Source organism: Paralichthys olivaceus, chromosome 11 (assembly GCF_024713975.1).
Source record: "Paralichthys olivaceus isolate ysfri-2021 chromosome 11, ASM2471397v2, whole genome shotgun sequence".
In the NCBI taxonomy this organism is placed as follows: domain Eukaryota; kingdom Metazoa; phylum Chordata; class Actinopteri; order Pleuronectiformes; family Paralichthyidae; genus Paralichthys; species Paralichthys olivaceus.
Window position 1 is genome coordinate 21,054,630 of NC_091103.1, and position 18,117 is coordinate 21,072,746.

The following is an 18,117-nucleotide window of genomic DNA, read 5'->3' on the forward strand; positions in this document are numbered from 1 at the left end:
GTGGCAGAAGTGAATGTAGAGCACGTGGAGTCTCTTGTCGCGCTGATGCTTTCAGCAGACGACTCAGAGTGGTCGCTCTCTCGAGGCTCCACCTCGTCGAGTTGGGCAGCACTCTTCATTAACTTGTAAAAACAAGACTTCCATTCCAGTTCTGCGAGGCTCAGGAGGGAGCGTGAACAGGAGGAACCACCTCTCTTTCTTCATCACCGATGTTTGAATAAGCTGGACGGACAGCGGTCGACATTAAAGACTCCCATTGGCCGGGTTATTGCCTCTGTGAGGACAAGCAGTTGGCAGGTTAGATGTAATAAACTGGAACAAATGTATTTCTCTCTCCAATTAGGATAAGTCGCCTTCTGGAGTCGCTCGGCGGCAATAATGTCATCTTCTGATTTCGTGGAGATTTTGTTTTGCCGCGTCAGCAGCTTATCTCAGGGGCTATAGTGACTGATGGGAAATAAGATGAACACTGTATTCGTTCTCTTACGTAACCTCATTGAAGCCTCTTTACACCTAATTGGCAGCAATCTAGGCCTGTCAAATTGAATATAATCCCATCACCATTGGTTTTAGCTTCCCTCTGTGGCTCCGAATGCCTTAGCTGAATGACATGGGATGCTGATACTGTGAATAATTGAGAACACTAATGGAATTGGCAATAGGTAATATATCTGAATAGCTACTGTACAGAACAGAAATAGCTGTTTAGAGTCTGAGCCAAGGATATTGATAGTTCCCTCCTTGAAGGTGCCGTTGAAGTACATCGTGTCCTTTTGGGGTGAGGCCAGCTCAGATTATTTCACATTAAAATGCAATAGACAATGACATTGAACTTTATTATGATGCTTTTCAATTATAGCTGTAATAAATATGTCAGTAAAATTAATTTATCACTTTTAATAATGTATTTTATCTCTGCAAATTTTAGTGTCGTGTACTTTTCACATGTGGTAATAACACATCTGAATAATTACAAATGGAAGCTTTTTTTTTATCTCCACTAAGGGGATGATGTGTTTATTGGTTGGTCACTACGTAAAAATACTGAACAGATTTCTACAAAACTTAGTGGAGGATAGGACATGGGCCAAAAAAGACTTACTCTTTTGTTTTTACCCAAAGGGAATAATTTATGTATCTTGATGAAAGAAATCTGTCGTATTTAGTAAAATGATGAGTGTGTGAAATTTATTGCAGCTTGATTGAACTTGGGTCTGTTGGGCCTGGGTGGTGGTATGTGCTCTACAATTTAGATTTAACACTGAATTAATAGATAAGTTGATCAAAATCTGAGATAATAGGACAAACGAGGATGCAGTAGTTTAATAAAATGTCTATATATTGTCAATATATGTAATATCAACATAAACTAGATTGTTGATTACTGACGTTTAATAAGGATATTTGAGATATCACAGGATCGTGTAATTAATTTATGCTAGTAACACCTGGTCTAGCACTGTTACAGAACCTTGACAAACCAGTCAGATCTATCCATCCATTCATCTATCTTTCTAGTGTCCAGCTTTTAAGAAAAGTACTTTGTCAAAATTGAAACTTTATGTTTGTTAGCGTTTTTTTAAAAAGATGTGTGTCTTTAGTAAAAATGAATAACAGACAGGGCAGGGAAAGCATCAAATATTAAATTACATTTATGCTTTTTAGTTTGGAATTTATTGAAGTTTGAAATCCAGAAGAATATTGTATATTCTTTATACAAATATGGACAAATGAACAGAGAAACGTGAATAGTTTGAACTTTTTATTCATCATTTTTTTTAGTTCTTTTTCCTTTTTTGCTTTACGAAACAAATGTTTGCAGATGTTCTATGAATAAACAACAGCACCTTTCTTCTGAAAAACAGGGTGGTGACTGCCCCTGTCTTTTTGAGAAAAGAGACCCTTCTTGTCCAATAACGACCTCTCCAGATTCCCAAAGTGACTCTTATTTCCTGTATTTGAAATTCATTTAAGTGCATTAGTAGACAATGTAACCATTTCGATTAATGTGCAATAGCTGAATTTATGGTCAATGCGAAAAGATATTTACATTGCAGCTATGACTCACATTAACTGTCTGTTTTTTTCACTGGAGCTAGCGTCAGAACTGGAGAGGGAGACAATCAAAATGAAAGGAGTCTCCTTTCAAGTACAGCCTTCGTAAACAGCAACCTTTACCTACATCATTATCATCACCATCATCAGGATTAACTAGACTCTTTTGTCATACCTGTTTTCCTCCAGTAAGACAAAAAGGTTAATAGATAGAATGGTTTAAAATAAAGTTTAGTGATTGTGCTTTTAAAACCAAAGTAAAACAAATGACAAACATTGACGACAACACGAAACATAACAGTGCATTACAAAAAAACCAAAAGAAAAGAGAGAAAAAAACCCAAAGTGGCACTTTCTTGGGGCAGCTAAATAATATTGCAATTTACAACATGAATGGAAATGATAAAATAATATTTATATTTACTGGCATAATAAAATTAGAATTTTCAAAATAAAACAAAGGAAGACAAATTAGAGGTACCACAGTGGGTAAAACAAGGACATCATGTTTACATGTATATTTACAGTCCACCACTGCTTGCAGCTATTTCATTACAGTAACATGTGACTGTATGGGCTCTGCAAAGTTCTTGTCAAGCCGAGTCATGTTTATATCTGGAGTCAGATTTCACTCCATATTGCATTGGAATTAAACATAAATATACTACTGCGTATTTTTGTTTTGAATGCACCGTTCTTTTATCTTCACACACGCTCGCCTTTTTTTGTCAAATGGACATAGAAAATGAATAGTTAGAAAAAAAAACATAGGTCTGATTTCCAGATGTAAAGAAACACTACTGATGTACAGTATGATGGCAGCAAACATGACGGTGAAATACTGAGATATTTAAAATTGTAAGAGAAACAATAGTGCTCCACTCTTGGAAAAATCAGGACAGTTCCTCCTTTGTCTCTGCGGATCTTCAGCTTTCTACCATCTGGGGGAAAAACACATAAACAAACATTTTGCTCAGCATCCATCTGTCAAAATTAGAGACTGAAAAATCTACCAATATTTTTGTATGTCACCGGATTATAAAAAAGTAAACAAAAAAAGAAAGGATAATAATCAATATTGAGCAATAGTCAGATTAGGTGATATTTGTACCTCTAGCTCTTCATCTCCTGGTTGTAAGGCCCCCGTGGTGATGAGGCCCATGTCTGCTGGGTTCCTGCGGCCTCCTTCTCCTCTTCGCCGGCCCCCTGAACCCCGAGAGGACATGGAGCTGGAGGAGCTCGGGTCTCGGGGGCTGTTGACCATGGGGAACTGTGGTCTGCTATAGGGCAGAATGTCCTCTGAACCTGGGGACAGAAGAGAGTTTTAGAGGGAATTGAGACCTGTATGATCACAGGTCGTGCACAGGTTACTGAAGGATTCCTTCACATGCTGTCGTACCTGCATGTTGACGTGCCTTGTTGGCAGTGCTACTCTCGTGTCTATTCCCTTTCTCTCCATGAGCAGTCTTTTGTCTCTCCTGAGCGTCCTTGCGTTCAGATGAGCTGGTTCTGGGGTCCGAACCCTCTCGGGGCCTGTAGCCTCCTGTTGCTCCTCTCTTGTCTCGACCCTCGCCTGCTTTGGGGGAAATCACCCCCCGGCCCTCCAGTGCTGCCTTGGAGGGATGTGTGGGGGACTTGAGCACTGCTGGAGGAGGGATGGGAGGAGGTGGCAGATCTTAAGGATAAACACAGGAAGTAAAAGCACATGAACCACTGACATCCAAAAATGAAGTTTAGATAATTGCACAAGAATCTGGACGAAGAATCTGTGTACTAAGTGTGTATCATCTGCCGCTCAGCTGTCTCACACCTGCGAGGTGAGGCACAAACACAGCTGCACTGTGTGCACATACACTTATATCTGCACACATGGAAGCAGGATAACAGTAAACAGAACAGATAACATGAGACAGCCCAAATCTGGCCACAGAGCTATGAGATTGGAGTCTGAAGAGGATGAGAGGAGCGTGATGGTCGGCAGCTGGATCTCTGACCCGCTTCACTTCCCCTGTTGATGAATCAATGCTGCTCTTCTTTGAGTCATTAGTCACATGAGGTCAACCAGTGGGTGGCCTGGTCTCTCACACATCATAGACATCTAAGCAAAACGCAGAGAGAAAAGTCTTGCGCCTGTGATTTGATGGCTCTAACCTGCAGGATGGTTTTGTCTGCACCCAGACCCATATCCCAATTGGATTAAATGTAAATAAACAAGCATCAACACCTTGTCCTTCCTTATACTTTGGACTGTTTACGATGTGCAAGAATAACAGCTTTAATATACACACATGAAAGGCTAATGGGGCAGGTGATGTCTTTCCCCCTGTCTTGTTTGCGAAATCAGGTACCTTCAATACACTTTTCTCATTATCCTCCACCTCCATCCACTCCTGAATACAAAAGGGAGCCAGTCAATATCATACAGCAGAGAGGCGTCTGCAGATTTTTAATATCTCTCTTGCCTCCTGAGTCCTGGCTCAGTCAGAGTCCGATCAATGCCACAGTCTGTGAGATATAGCCCACTGCAAGGGAGGAGCCGAGCGCCTGTGAGATTTATGAGGAAAATATCATAGAGGACAGAGCGCGGCTCTGAAAAGTGTCTCTGGATTTGCCAAGGAGAGTTTATCGGAGGGCGTGGTGGTTAATTAGGCGGACAAGGCCAAGACAGCTCAAGAGACAGGGAAGGGTTAAGTTCAGAGAGGGGGGAGACAAAGGCATCGCAGTCAAACACAATATGAATCATGGGGGGAAAATAACTTGGGTTATTCTACATCCACTGTGTAAAAGAATGAAATGATTATAGGTCAAAGTGGGGTAAGAAGTAGGGAAGGGGGCTGATCCCATTGCAATGTGTTTCCCTGCCTTTTTATTGCTGTCTTTATGTACTTATAATGATGCTGCCTGCATTGAAGTCCCAGTGTGGAGTAATTGGAAAGGTAGAGCGACATAAAACAAACAATATAAATACACATTACAATACATTGTGTGGGTGGCAAACATCAGTGTTTTTCTTTGTTTTCTATCCTCCTTTACATTTCATTAAATCACCTTCCCTCACCTATCACCTCAGCACCGGTCCTGCAGACCACAGACTGGGCATGTAGGGTGGGGGTAGAGAGAGAGAGAGAGGCAATAACCTCCAAATGAAAAACAATCCATTCAGATCAAATGCAATCAGCAGGAGAACTGATGGACAGACAGAGCTGCAGACCTGTCAGTCCGCCCCCTCGCTGCTCAAACAAAGACGGAGGAGAGGGGAGCAGGGAGAAGAGCGGAGAGGGATCACTCCAGAGGGAGGGGCAGCGGATGGGGAAGAAGCCAGGATATAAGGATGCCGGCAAGAGGTGTGGGGGGTTTGGGGGGTTGTTGGATTTTCTGCTGTGATATAGCTGGTCTGGCTCCTAGTGAGCTGGATATTAAATCTCCCTGTCAAGTGCTTCCAACCCTCAAGGACACCTGACAGAAAGAGGAGAGCGAGCTCTGGGACCGCACATACTGTACAGCAGAGTGAGGGTACACACAACTCACATATAGATAAATAAAAAAATAAAAGAAAGAAGGGTGTTGTGCTAGTGAAGCTGTAACTTGTATAAAAAATTATGCAATAAAAAGTAAATTGCTCTTTTACTTAAGCAGACTAAAGCTCTTCTATCTGTGTACAGCTGCTCTGGTATTTAGCCCCTGTTTGGTTTATGTTCGGCCCCTGCCGAGTAAAAGGTGGCACTTCAGAATGAGCCAGAGCACCTGGATCAATTTCATTAGTGGCTAGAGTGGAGAGACATCCCAGTGTCAGCACAGCGAAGCCGGGCAGAGCTCCCCTGAGACAGCCCCCCCTCCACTCCTGCCCACCACTCACCCAATCTGTTCAGCAGCGCCACAGATTAGGAGTGATGCCACGTATGCATGTGCATGAAACACATGAAAGAAGATGATTAAACCTCTGGCTCGCGGCACAGCACTACTCCAATGCATTACAGTAAACTGCATTTTTCACTTTCATTTCTGTAGAGGGAATAGAGGGAGAGCCATTGATACAAACTGGCCATCTGTGTACTACAGCTGACCCACTACTGCGGCTACTCTGTCAGGGTGTTGGCTGCATCGAGTCACTGATGTCTTTTACAGACCATTGAGTTCATACCTGAGTACTTACAGTTTCGAAAACAATCTATTGTGCATATTTAAGAACAATGTTTGCAAAAGCATAACCACAAACACATCTAACAAACACATCTATTGTACTCATATAGTTTGTAGAATAGATCAAATCATAGGTTTTGTGTTATTTTCTATCATTCCATGATGAAACTAATCAACCTCTAAGAAGCTACAGTTGAAAAACTTTGAAAACATACATTTAACTCACTTCATGTTCATTATTTTGAAAGGAATCTACAGAAAAATACATATTGAGATAGGATAATTTTTACAGGATGTCTTTAACGTTGGAAAATCTCATCATTTTAAAAATCCAGACATGTAACTATGTGTGTACCTTCGTTATATGGATCACGTCTCTGGTTTCCTGGATGGCCTGCAGGATGCTGTTTCTGCTTTTTAGGAGGCCTCCTGTGTACAGCTGCCATACTCATGTTACTGTCTGTAGACACCGGGCTGCCTGGACGGTGGCCTGATGGGTTTATTTGGTATTTTCGAGCTGAAAAAGAAACAGAAATATATTTTAGGCTTTCCCATTCCTCAAAAAATCCTCGCAATAATATTTTTTGTGGATGTGGCCGACATTATTTAACCTACCTGAAGCTCCTCCAACTTCCTGGCCATGTGTGTTGGGGTACTTGGCCACTCTGACGCCTGAATACTCTGCAGCTGCAGCGACCGCTTGAGCAAAGTCAGCATCAGTGAAGAAGGATCCATCTGAAGAGCTGACTGCACTAGACCTCCCTGAAGAGACATTATCCTCTTCCGAAGCCGACCCCCATCCGTTGATCATAGAGCCGGTCACTGAACTCTCTAGGTCACCCATGCTGGATGCAGGTGTCTGTTCGAGCCCTCGTAGCAGCAGCCTTCGCGGGTGCATTTGGGCATGGTGAGGGTGTGTGTGGGGATGGGTGTGGTGGTAGTGCATCTTGGCCACCTCTGCATCTGTCTCGTCGTCCTCCTCCTCTTCTTCCAAAATGTCCTCCTCCTCCATACCGTCCGTGTCCAAGGCCAACGGGCTGGGGATGTACCCATATGTGTGTGAAGGGGAGAGGGGCCTCGGAGGCGGTGGGGGGCTTACACCATGGCGCCTGATAAAAATGAGAAACACATCAGAACGTAGAATATTTTCAACAAATTATACGCAAAGTAAAATTCACCTGCCTATTATTATGAAGAGGCACTGGTACAATAACATTCAAAATTTGAGGGTTCACAACTATGTTATTCCGAAATCAGACCCATAAATTAAGCTACAAGAAACCAGAAATGCCAACAATGATGTGAATTTGATAGTTTTGTATTATCTTTACAGCTATATAGCTTAATACAGCTTCTTCTGGCAGCTCATTCCTGAATTTATGATGATGTGTTTTTTTCCTTATGTGCTAACAAGGATGAACAGTTCCTGCTCACAGCTCTTTTAACACGCAATAGTGATATATCTTTGACAAAAACATAAAATGGAGTAAATTCAGACTGTGATGTATTACTTCTTTTAGACAACTTTCAAATCGCTGCAAGTTGATTTTCGCACTGCCCTGAAATGAAGCGAAACAAATGGCTCCCTGTGAGGTAACAAATCAAGAGAAGAATATATCTGAATATAGAGAACTTGGAATTAATGGGCTAAAACTAAAAAATGTATGAATTTCAATTACGTCAGAGACATTGTTTCTCTATATAACCCTCATGTTCTGCAACTTGCTATGTTTGTATGCTCGCAGATCGTTTGAAGTCATGCAGTTGTACCTGCGTTCGTGGCTGTCAGGTGCGTCCTGGAGCATAGGCCGCATCTCTTCCTGGGGTGAGGGGGTGAGAGTGGCTGTGGACTGGTGACTGTAAGATACAGCAGCAGGGGAAGATGCCGCCCCTCGGATGGGAGGAGTGGGGCCCCTCTCCATCTCCTCTTCCTCCTCCTCCAGCTCATCAGGCTGCAGGTACATGTGAGAGGGGGGCATGGGGCATTGCATGTCTGGGTCACAGCTGCCAACAGAGAGAAACATGCCTTGTTACCTTCACATCACTCACTGAAAACACAGATGTTTATATTTTGAAGCCAGAAAAACATGCACTTAATATTCATGCCATCCTTCTATCATGAACCTAGCACTGGTAGATTGAACACCCTTGGGGTAAATACATGTAATAAATGCAAGAAACAGGAGAAAAAGCTGGAAGAATGAACTAGCATGTAAAGATAGAGTGTGCACGCCTGTCAGATTGTCTGTGTCTTTTGGCCTGTGCTGACATGTCCCACCTTTCTTCCATTGGTAGAGAGTACTCCTCCGCGTTCCGACTCGGGGGTGGGTTTGCAGGGGGAGGGGGTAGCAGGTCAGCCCAATTCATTGTGCTCTGTTTGGGTAGTTTGGGGGTGCGTATTCCCTTCTTTTGGCCCTGACTGCCTGCTCCAAAGAAATGAGAAAAAGAAAGCATCCATCAGTCACAACAGACCTACAGACGTACATAATACCTGTCTCTGAAAAACACATCAATTATTAACGTTGAAGAAATCTCAGGTTAATGATCGAGGATATGACAGCTGATAAAATGCTTTAACAGGACTGGCTGACAAAGAATGGATTATTTTACACAATAGAGTGCCAAGGCTAATGCAACCATCCACTTTATGCAAGTGTGCACACAAACCTCGAGGTTATTACATGATGGAAAATACTATAAAACACAGTCATTTCCATACAGTGGTGTTAAGCAGTATTAACAGAAAAGGTAGGAAGGGAACAGCAGAGAGGGATCTAATTAATACCAAACTATTAGGTTGTGAACCAATGAGCTGTGAGGTGCAGTGAGCACTAAAGGGTTCTCCTTAATGGCTTGAACTTCAAACGCAATATCAGAATGGATACATGGCATTAAGGTGGCAGTGTTGCATGCCGTCTGCAATGTGTTATCATTTGTCCTTGTCCACAGACAGACATTGAGGCCCTGATGAAATTAGGCTGCTCCATACTGGAATTTAAGTAAAGCCAATTAATGGAAGCAATGCAAAATAAGCAAGGACAAACAGATATAAAATAGAAAGCAGGAAAACAAAACAAAACAGGAAGCTGCTTTTATCTAATTTGCTTCAAACATCCCTTGGATGACATTGCACCCTGAAAACAAAAGGCACAATCAAATGTCTAGCATGGTGCTCGTGCCTTTGTTTGGAGGCATTGTTGTCAGGTTCCTCCTCTCTGTATTCAGCAATTTTCCACTTTCTGAAGGCATCACCCTTTCAATTTCTCTTCAGAAAAGGCTGACATGGAAATTAATCACATTACCATTTTAAAGCAGGCATTATTAGCGTCTCAAAGTGATTTATTGCTCCCGAGGAAAACTGGGATTTTCAAATGGAGCTGCAGGGATGTATGTGATTATATAGTTCACAACAACAATAAGCTGGGAAAATACTCTGCCAGTTAAGTTAAGAGGAGCAAAACAATAAAAAAGAAAATTGTGACGGCTAAAAGAAGGAGAAAGAGTCTCTAGATATATCTTTCTTTGTTCTCACCAGAGGTACTACTGCTGCCTCGGTCAGAGCTGTTGTAGGAGCCCCCAGTGTGGCTGTCATGGGTCTGGTTGTAGGGGATGGTGGCCTGCATAGGGCTGTCTCCTCTGTAGCGGTCTGATGGTGGGAATGTTAGAGTGCATGGTTAGTGTGGCCCCAGGGAGACATCTCACAAACTCAGAAACATTCAAGCAAAGCAACCATTCACTAGGTAATCAAACAAGGAAATTAAAAACTGCATTTGAGTTGCAGCACAAAAATCATTTCACGGTGGAAATATGAAATTATGTATACCATGAAATGATATTACACTGAGCACAGTGCTACACATGAAAAGAGCCATGCAGTTAATGCTTTGTAATTCTCAGGTGAGTATGTGAACACATGCAACATCTGCACAAAAGTCACAAAACTATCACACCAAATGTGGCTCCTCTGCGGGTGCAACAAGGTTATGATAGCTTTGTTCAAAGCATCTAAAGACCCAAGATTTATTATTGTCTTGCCTTTAGAAATCTGACGCCCAAAATAAACCTTCACACCTGCCTCCATCACAAGACAACCCAGATACGACAGCGATTCAAGCATGACTCACGTTTAGCGGCAAAGATTATACATGATTGCAAGAAGGGTGATGAGGGGTTATGAATGCCGTACGGACGGGCAGAAAGAAAGAGTGATGACACTTATGTTGATTTGAAAAGGAGCGAGACAGAACCAAGGAAAATATGAGCACTAGACTCTTCTACAGGTTTCCACAGTGAGGCTGAAAGAGCCGGGAGAGGAGAGAACAGAGGGAAAAACCAGGTGGAGGAAGATCATGGCTGGAAGATGACCTCTTTAACCAGGGCTGTTGGGTATTCCACACACTCACCCTTGTTCAGCTTGTTTTGCTCCATGATGATGTACTGCAGCTGAGCGCCCATTTCCTGTTTCTGCTGGACTGAGGTGGGCTTCCAGCAGTGTTTCTCATTCAGCTCCCCTCCACCCCCGGGTCCACCTCCGCTCCCTCCGGTTCCTCTGTCCGAGTTTATATTGTTGCCCATGATGGAGGACTGGATGAGCTGGGTGGTGGCGTAAGGTGTCGGCTGACCCCCTGGACCCACAAAGCGTCCGTCTTTCAGGTTGGGGCTGTTGAAGGTCTTCATCTCATTGATCTTGTTGGACAGGTCCACATCTCCATAGACTCCTGACTCTGGCACCATGAGGTTGGTCTGCTTGTTTTCCATCTGGTTGTTATAATTGGCGATGCAGTCGGCTGGAGAACACGAGGAGGTTATTTAGTGAATCGCGTCTACTGCTGATCAGCTTTGCAGCAGTACGCCGCTTTGGTAGAAGCTTTGAAACAACACGGCCTCATCTGATCTTATACAGAGTTGAAAGTATTTATCTGAGGGAAGCAATTCATTAAAGGCTTTTGAAAAAAACTCCCTGCCGATAAAAGAGAGATCTCCATTTAAAGTAATAGATTTGTTTGCCGAATAATGTTCTTTTTAAGGTGAGAGACACAGGTGGCATTACACCATTCTTGCTCAGGCTCTCCTCCGTCTCACCTGTGACTCAATGTGGGTGTCATCTCTATTCTTTTCTGTGGGAGTGTCTTTTCTCATTGAGAGGGACAGAGAGACACGTCTGTATCAAAGACTCGGGATGAGGCACGCAGTAAAAGCACAGCTCCCACTGACAGATCCAATTTTCCCTGGCTCATAAAATATTCAAATCCTCCAGCAGATCTGAGAGCCAGCCTTGCGGTAAATACCAAGGACGGCCATAGGTGCACGCTGCTCGTGCCACACGCCTCGCATTTCAGCTGTACGGAACAGATCGACACTTCAATGCTTGATCTATGAAAGCGCCCCTATGGCTGAGATAAAGGGACATTAACTCTTATTTCTCTGCACTGTCACCTAGTCAGTGATCCTCATAATGTTCAGAGAGTTTAGGTTTGGCACACACACAAAGCAAGCGTCTGGCAAGCTCCTTAGTGTCATACAGAGGGGTGTCATGCGAGAAGTGAGGGCTGCCTTTAGCCTGTTATTCCCTGTTAAACATCTCACACCGCGTTAAGGTAGAGTTCAACACTTCAGCCTCAGAGGGGTGATTAGCACAAAGAAAAAACTGAGCTTGATGACTAGAGTCTACAGAATGAATTATTAATCCTCATTGGGGATGGTATGAAGTAAGAAGAAACTACTGAATGGCTCGATGGATATAAGGCCAAACAGCTGGATAGGAATTATGGTCTGCCCTTAAAGGCACAGTCCCAAAGTGCATAATTTAGAACATAAAGCATTTCATTACAGTCCAAGTTTCCAAGGATAGTTTTTTTTTCTTTTTCAAGACTTTGGTCAGGGTTGAAAAATTAATAACATTAAGCTCTGTTTCATCCAAGCTGAAGTTTTTGGCTCCAAGTTTCACCCTGTTCTCTTTTCAGATAGGTCACAGTGTGCCTGAGCATCTGCATATGCAATTAGGACGTGCATCCCCATCACGGAGGCAGACACAATACACATCTCAATGCATTGCCAATGATCTGATACATTAGAGCAACATTATGCATCTGCTTTACCTTGAAATAACAGCTTCAAAATCTGTTTTACAGCACACTGACTAGTAACAGGGAGAATGGGGCCTCTTTCATTCTGACATGTTTGTTACAGTACTTCCTGTTCAGGAATCATGAGCAATATGCACCATTCAGCAGCTCAGTAAATGTGGTACTACGGAGGCGGAGCTACGGTCAAGTTGATGATAACATTTTGTTTGTTTTACACTTTACAATACAGTGGTGATGTTTCTATAACATTTAATTTGAGCAAATCCCACACTCAAACTCATTTCCAGTGCATACTAATACTGACTTTATTAATTGCTATATATACAAATTGCAATATTGTCAGAAGTGAATTTTGTGTTGTAATGTGTATTTGATTTTGACGGTAAACTTGATCCTTTTTGCCGACATCTCTAGTGGTGCTGAATTAACTTACAGGCCACCTGCTCATGTTCCATACATCACTTTCACTTATTTCCTCTCCACCTCCCCTACTTTATCTCATTCATGCTCTCCTGCACTCGTATATCTCTGTGTATGACTTAGCATATACTTGTTCTTCATCACTTCTTCTATCTGGTGGACCAGGTGCACCTCTCTCTCTCTCTCTCTCTCTCTCTTTCTTCCTGGCCACTGACTGCAGTCCAGCCTTGACCTCTTCGCCCGCTGCACATTTCTTAAATAACTGAGCACTTAGGGGAAATTACATTACAGGCTATAACAACAGTATGGAAATCAGCAAAGCAATTCGATTAGCAACAGAGTAGAGCCATAAGCCCCTCTCAGTGTGCTCCTTTTATTTCCTGCCTAAAACAGCTCTACTTTAACCTCAGATAAATCAAACACACAAGCACACAGTCACTCTTAATCCTAATATTTCTCCAGGTTTTTCTCGTGGAGACATACACAAAGAAGAGATACACAGAACAACTCTCCAGGGACCTAACCCAGATATCAGATTTTACTTCCTTTTGCGCTGCAGATTCCCCCAGTGCCTACATTTCTTATCTCTACAGTTATTTTGTCAAGGGCTGCATCATTGCCTTTGAGGGGAATGTTTATTTTGGTTGTTGCCTTCGAATGGCAGGGTCAACAAGACATACCTGGTCGGCTGTACGTTGCCAAGTTACTGTCACTGTTGCCATTGCCAGCAGTGCAGCAGTTGATGCTGCAGTCATTGTGGTTGGAGCAGGAGTTGGGCCATGTGTCAGCCAGCCAGGGCTGAGTGGCAGATTCCCCGATGTTGAGCAAACCAGGCCTGTAAAAAAAAAAAAAACATGGGACCAAATGGTTAACAATAGAAAGAGACAACACCACAGTGACATTTATGTGAATAAACCGAAACAGCCACAGAAACAATATCTTAAAGAGAAGATTATGTGGAGTTTGTTTATCCAGCAGCTCACAATAGGAAAAAATAGAAATCCGGCTTTAGCTCTTTTTGCCTTTTGGCTACACACGCATGTTTGTACGTGCACAGGCCTGGGGAGCACATTAGAAAAAATGCCCTGCTAAATAGATTGTGTGTGCTTGACTTGCCCACAGCCGATGACACTTTCCCTGAGCCCTCGTGAGCATTAGCGATCCGCCTGGATTAGACAGCCAGAGAAAATTCACTCCCAATGTTACGAAATGCGTGTCCTGAACAGTCAGTGAACCACAAACGCTCCCAGAGTAGATTCCATGGTGTCACACAACATCTCTATCATTTGAAAAGTTTTTTTATTTGCACAGAGGGAAAGAAGAGAAATGCAGGCACCAGAGGAGAAACCCATGTGGACCAGTGTTTCACATCATCGTGTGGCCATCCATCTCTATTGTTTCCATGTCTTACTTCTGTTTCTTGGGCTTTAATCCCAATACAATACAAGATCAGCTGTGCAACAAGATTTTACTGTACAACCTGACCCCAGGCCAAACACGGAGAATAGATAGCCTCCTTTTGCTCATGATATGAATCAATCTAGCGTACAATGAGAATGCAGACTTCACTTGCAGTGCCATATATTGTTTCGGTAGTCAAATCTCCACAGAATGAGTCCCAGTTTGCATATCCAAACACTGAATTAGCATTGAATTACATTTCCTCATTCCCACTCAAATGACTCCTTTCTTGGATTCATTTTGGGTAATGAACACATTTGTCTTGTACAGCCAAATACAATCTCACAATGGCTCCTCAATCACCCCGGCAGTTGTATGCTGTTATTGAATGGCCATTGTCTTTGTACAGAGCTGAGAAAGCCATGCTGCATATGGGATTCAATCACAGTATAGACAGTATAATGAATATGGATTTCCTGCTGATGGCTGCAAGCATAGTATTCATTAACACATAAACAACACATGCACACTTACAGTACAGCATTGTGCATATTCTGTATTCATATAGATGTGCATTAGCAAGTTGATGCAGTGTCTTCCCTGTACAGTCTCACTGTTTATTCACAATGCACCATTCCACAACATGAAGAGTTGTGTTGTTACTGCTGTGTGTGTTTGCATACATCTCCTTTAAAGTTTTATGGTGAAGCTATGGCACAGCCTTGTGGCTGGATGTGTCTCTCCACTATACGGGATGAGGATGGGCTCCTGGCACACTATATGGGGCTTTGTTCCTTTTTGCATCATGCTTAAAGCACCTCCTTACCCCTCCTCAGCTCTCTGCGGCTTTAGAAAGACACAGCACTCCCCCTAGTGTCTGTCAAACAAAAGTACATCTGCCCAACTGCACTCGTCCTATTGTGTTCATGATTAGATACTATTCATCATTAAATGTTTCATCTGTGTAATATTTTCATATATGAAAAACAATAAATGGAGTCTTACCTTCCAGCGCTGCTCACACCTTCTCCACCTCTCTGATATGCCACTGAAAAGAAAGCAAAGAATGAGTGTCCATCAGTTACTTCTGTCATCACAGCAATCTGCATCTTTGCTATTGTCATACAAGGTCAACACAAAATAATTCATTTGATTCTGAATCATCGGCTTAGTAAGCAATGACGGCAACGCTTCTTTTTATGAGCAAGCGTGTGGTATAATTTTGGCTGAGTCACCCAAACAGCAACAGGAGCAGGAGGAGGATATGTAAGAGGCTTATGAAGAACAGAGAGGCAGAGCTCTTAGGTTGTCTGGCTCGGGTTCAGTGGGTTTGAAGCTTCGCACGCTGCAAGTTGGACTCTTTCAAGGAGCTCTAAGCTGCCAGTGTGTGAAGGAGAGATAAACTTCCAACTTTAATTACAATCTTTTCCCTGAGAGCAGAGATGGAGGAAGAAGGGTAGGTAGGGGCCTCGGCTATATGTCGATTCCCTGTCTCTTTTTCAAAACAGGAAGTGTGTGTTTTGGCCTCTTCTTGCAGCCAGAGGAGCTCTTAGATTAGCTGTCTTTAATGCAAAGTATCACTATCTGGTTGCAGATTAAAATCAGCACAATTCCCTTTTACATCCTGGTTTTAGAATAGTGCAGGGCTTTTCTCCTTCAGACAGACAGAAACCCAACCACACAAACAAGGCATGAGTCTCGCCTGAAAGATTTCCAGCAGATCATGAAACAAACTTGCAACTGCAAAATTATTCTGGCTGACTGCAAGCCTTGAGGCAGACACAAACAACACTGCTACTGTTAAGGTACAATCTCTGCTCAGACAGGATCAGCCAGTGTAACCGCAAACACATAGTGTACAGTTTTGTCTCTTTTGTACTTCCCCTCACACATTCACCGGTTCACATTCGCCACTGCACTCAGCTGCGCCAACACCCCTGCCACACCTCTGGGGAACAAAGTATTTCAGACGGATGAAAGTCCACGAGTGAAAGAAAGCGGAGAAGACTGTAAATACAAACTCGCAGAGGGAGAATGATGGCGAGGTGCAGAGAGAGCTTTTATTTTATCTGCTTTACACTGTGTCACTTCTTAGCTCTGCTGCTCGCCTATCTAATTGGTGTGTTGGAGTGCTGGTGGTGTGTCATTCTCTTAAATCCCCATCTGAGGTTGCCAGCAGCCCTTTGATCAAGTTGCCACGAGTTCTAACAGCATCTCGGTCGTGTGGCCGTCTACTTGACGAGCGCTGTGTTCTGACACAAGCACCCCCCCCCCCCCCCAAAAGAAAAAAGAAAACCAAAAATTGGTTGAAATATTTATTTTCAAAAAGATCCTCAAACAGTGCAAAAGATTAGAACATGAAGTGTCCCCTTGCTGAATTCTCTACATTCTAAATTAAATGAAGCGTTTTACTTCCACGGTGAAAAGGATAGAGCACAAACAAACATCACTCATCATATGTTCATGCAAAAAAAATCTGAATGCTTACCTGTTGGTGTGAAAGTAAAGGACGGCACTGTTGAGACAGAAACGAAGGATATTAAATTATTGTTATAGTTCTGTCAGGAGTCAGTTCATGTGACAGTTTCTATGCTTCATCACCACACAACATCTGTTCAAGTAAATAAATCCACTAGATGTATTTCAGCCTGTATTCACATGCTTCTCACTGCCCTCAAGTCTTTGATTACCTCAGACATGTCTGGACCCCGACTGAGGGAAAGTGAGTGTTGTGGCAGCTGCTGGTTCAAATCCCAACCCAGACTATCAGAGACCTGCTGGGTGGGGGTCACACACTAGAGAGATAGCTGTTGCTATATCTAATACTCACATCATCACCCACACATCTCAATTACTCCACCTTTGGCACGGACGGGGTTCCTGTGCGAGAACATCAACCCACTCCGGCTTGATTTATATTCTGTAATAAACTATGTGGTCTGTGGTTTTCTTCTATAAAATGCACTTTGTTTGTTGTTGCTCTCTTTGAAGAAGTGAAGAATGCTATAGCATGCACTGCAGCTGATGCAACGTTGTACCACGCTGGTAGTCATCCAGCGCTCGGCCTTAAATATGCGCATTTTAGAACCGTTGCTGTCTGCCTTTAACCTAAAACTTCATCTGAGAGGACAGAAACTGCTGTTTTCACATTTTCATTTCCTCAAACGATTAATTCATTCAGAACCTGCGCCAATAAATATCCTTTGAATAATCTCTTGATGCTTTAAGAAGTCGAAAGATTTTAGAAGTTGGACGACTTTTATCTGGTTGATGAATGTCTCATAAGAGCAGACTTTATCTCTTTGTAGGCAAAAGTCAGAGAAACGTAAACGTGACTAAAATACGTGAATCAGATTTCTCTTCTGTCACAGGACTGTCACAGCTGCTCAGTCTCAGGCTGTATGAAGCTGTAACTGAGCTGTGACGATGTTGGGTAATAGCTTCTCCTTTTTTTTTTTTAGCTTATTTGCTTGTATTATTTCAGTTATGAGATGTTTTTGAGGACTCCTCCAGTGTGACATTACAAAATGTGCACCATTCAACACAAGAGCACAATGTGGTTCGTACAATTGGATTCATTGTCCAGGAAATGAGAAAAGGCTGTTTGTCTGTCTTTTCTTTTTCTCCTTTTGAGTTGACAAATTGAAATATGTAATCTACACTGCTGCACTTAGACATACACATACAGTCCCACTTCAACTCGTTTCACCCCGAGTGCAGATCGCTTCTTCATGTGGTTGCAATTATACACTTTTGAAAACATTCTTCGTTACCAGTTCCAACAAAGACCGTGGCCTCTTGTGGTCTGGGGACACGAGGAGGAGAAGGAGGGGGAGCGATGCTCGCCTACTGTGCTCCTGAAGAGCTTTTTGAGTTTATGAGAGAAAACATCAGGACCAGAGGCTAATCTTAGCCTACGCAGTATGTACAGTATGTACTACTGAATCACCTCTGGTCTCAAGTTCCTTTGGTTAAAATACTAAAGGCAACATTTAATTATGGTCATAAGTGGTTA

The 18,117-nt window shown here is 42.7% G+C and overlaps 1 protein-coding gene across 6 annotated transcripts in view; it reads right to left on the reverse strand.

Moving 5' to 3' along the window:
• Positions 1-1,749: 1,749 nt before the first annotated feature.
• robo1 (roundabout, axon guidance receptor, homolog 1 (Drosophila)) overlaps positions 1,750-18,117 on the reverse strand; it is a 206,046-nt gene continuing 189,678 nt past the window's right edge. For 5 of the 6 annotated variants that reach the window (XM_069534290.1, XM_069534288.1, XM_069534291.1 and 2 more), the window contains 12 exons: positions 16,591-16,617; positions 15,108-15,150; positions 13,382-13,536; positions 10,599-10,982; positions 9,728-9,841; positions 8,474-8,618; positions 7,966-8,199; positions 6,811-7,304; positions 6,551-6,712; positions 3,455-3,730; positions 3,167-3,360; positions 1,750-2,996 (listed from right to left, as the gene is read on the reverse strand). In XM_069534290.1, coding sequence (XP_069390391.1) covers positions 2,982-2,996; positions 3,167-3,360; positions 3,455-3,730; positions 6,551-6,712; positions 6,811-7,304; positions 7,966-8,199; positions 8,474-8,618; positions 9,728-9,841; positions 10,599-10,982; positions 13,382-13,536; positions 15,108-15,150; positions 16,591-16,617 — 2,243 coding nt within the window. In that variant the 3' untranslated portion in view covers positions 1,750-2,981. The remainder of the gene's footprint in view (positions 2,997-3,166; positions 3,361-3,454; positions 3,731-6,550; positions 6,713-6,810; positions 7,305-7,965; positions 8,200-8,473; positions 8,619-9,727; positions 9,842-10,598; positions 10,983-13,381; positions 13,537-15,107; positions 15,151-16,590; positions 16,618-18,117) is intronic. The other variant, XM_069534293.1, reaches the window with a different exon arrangement.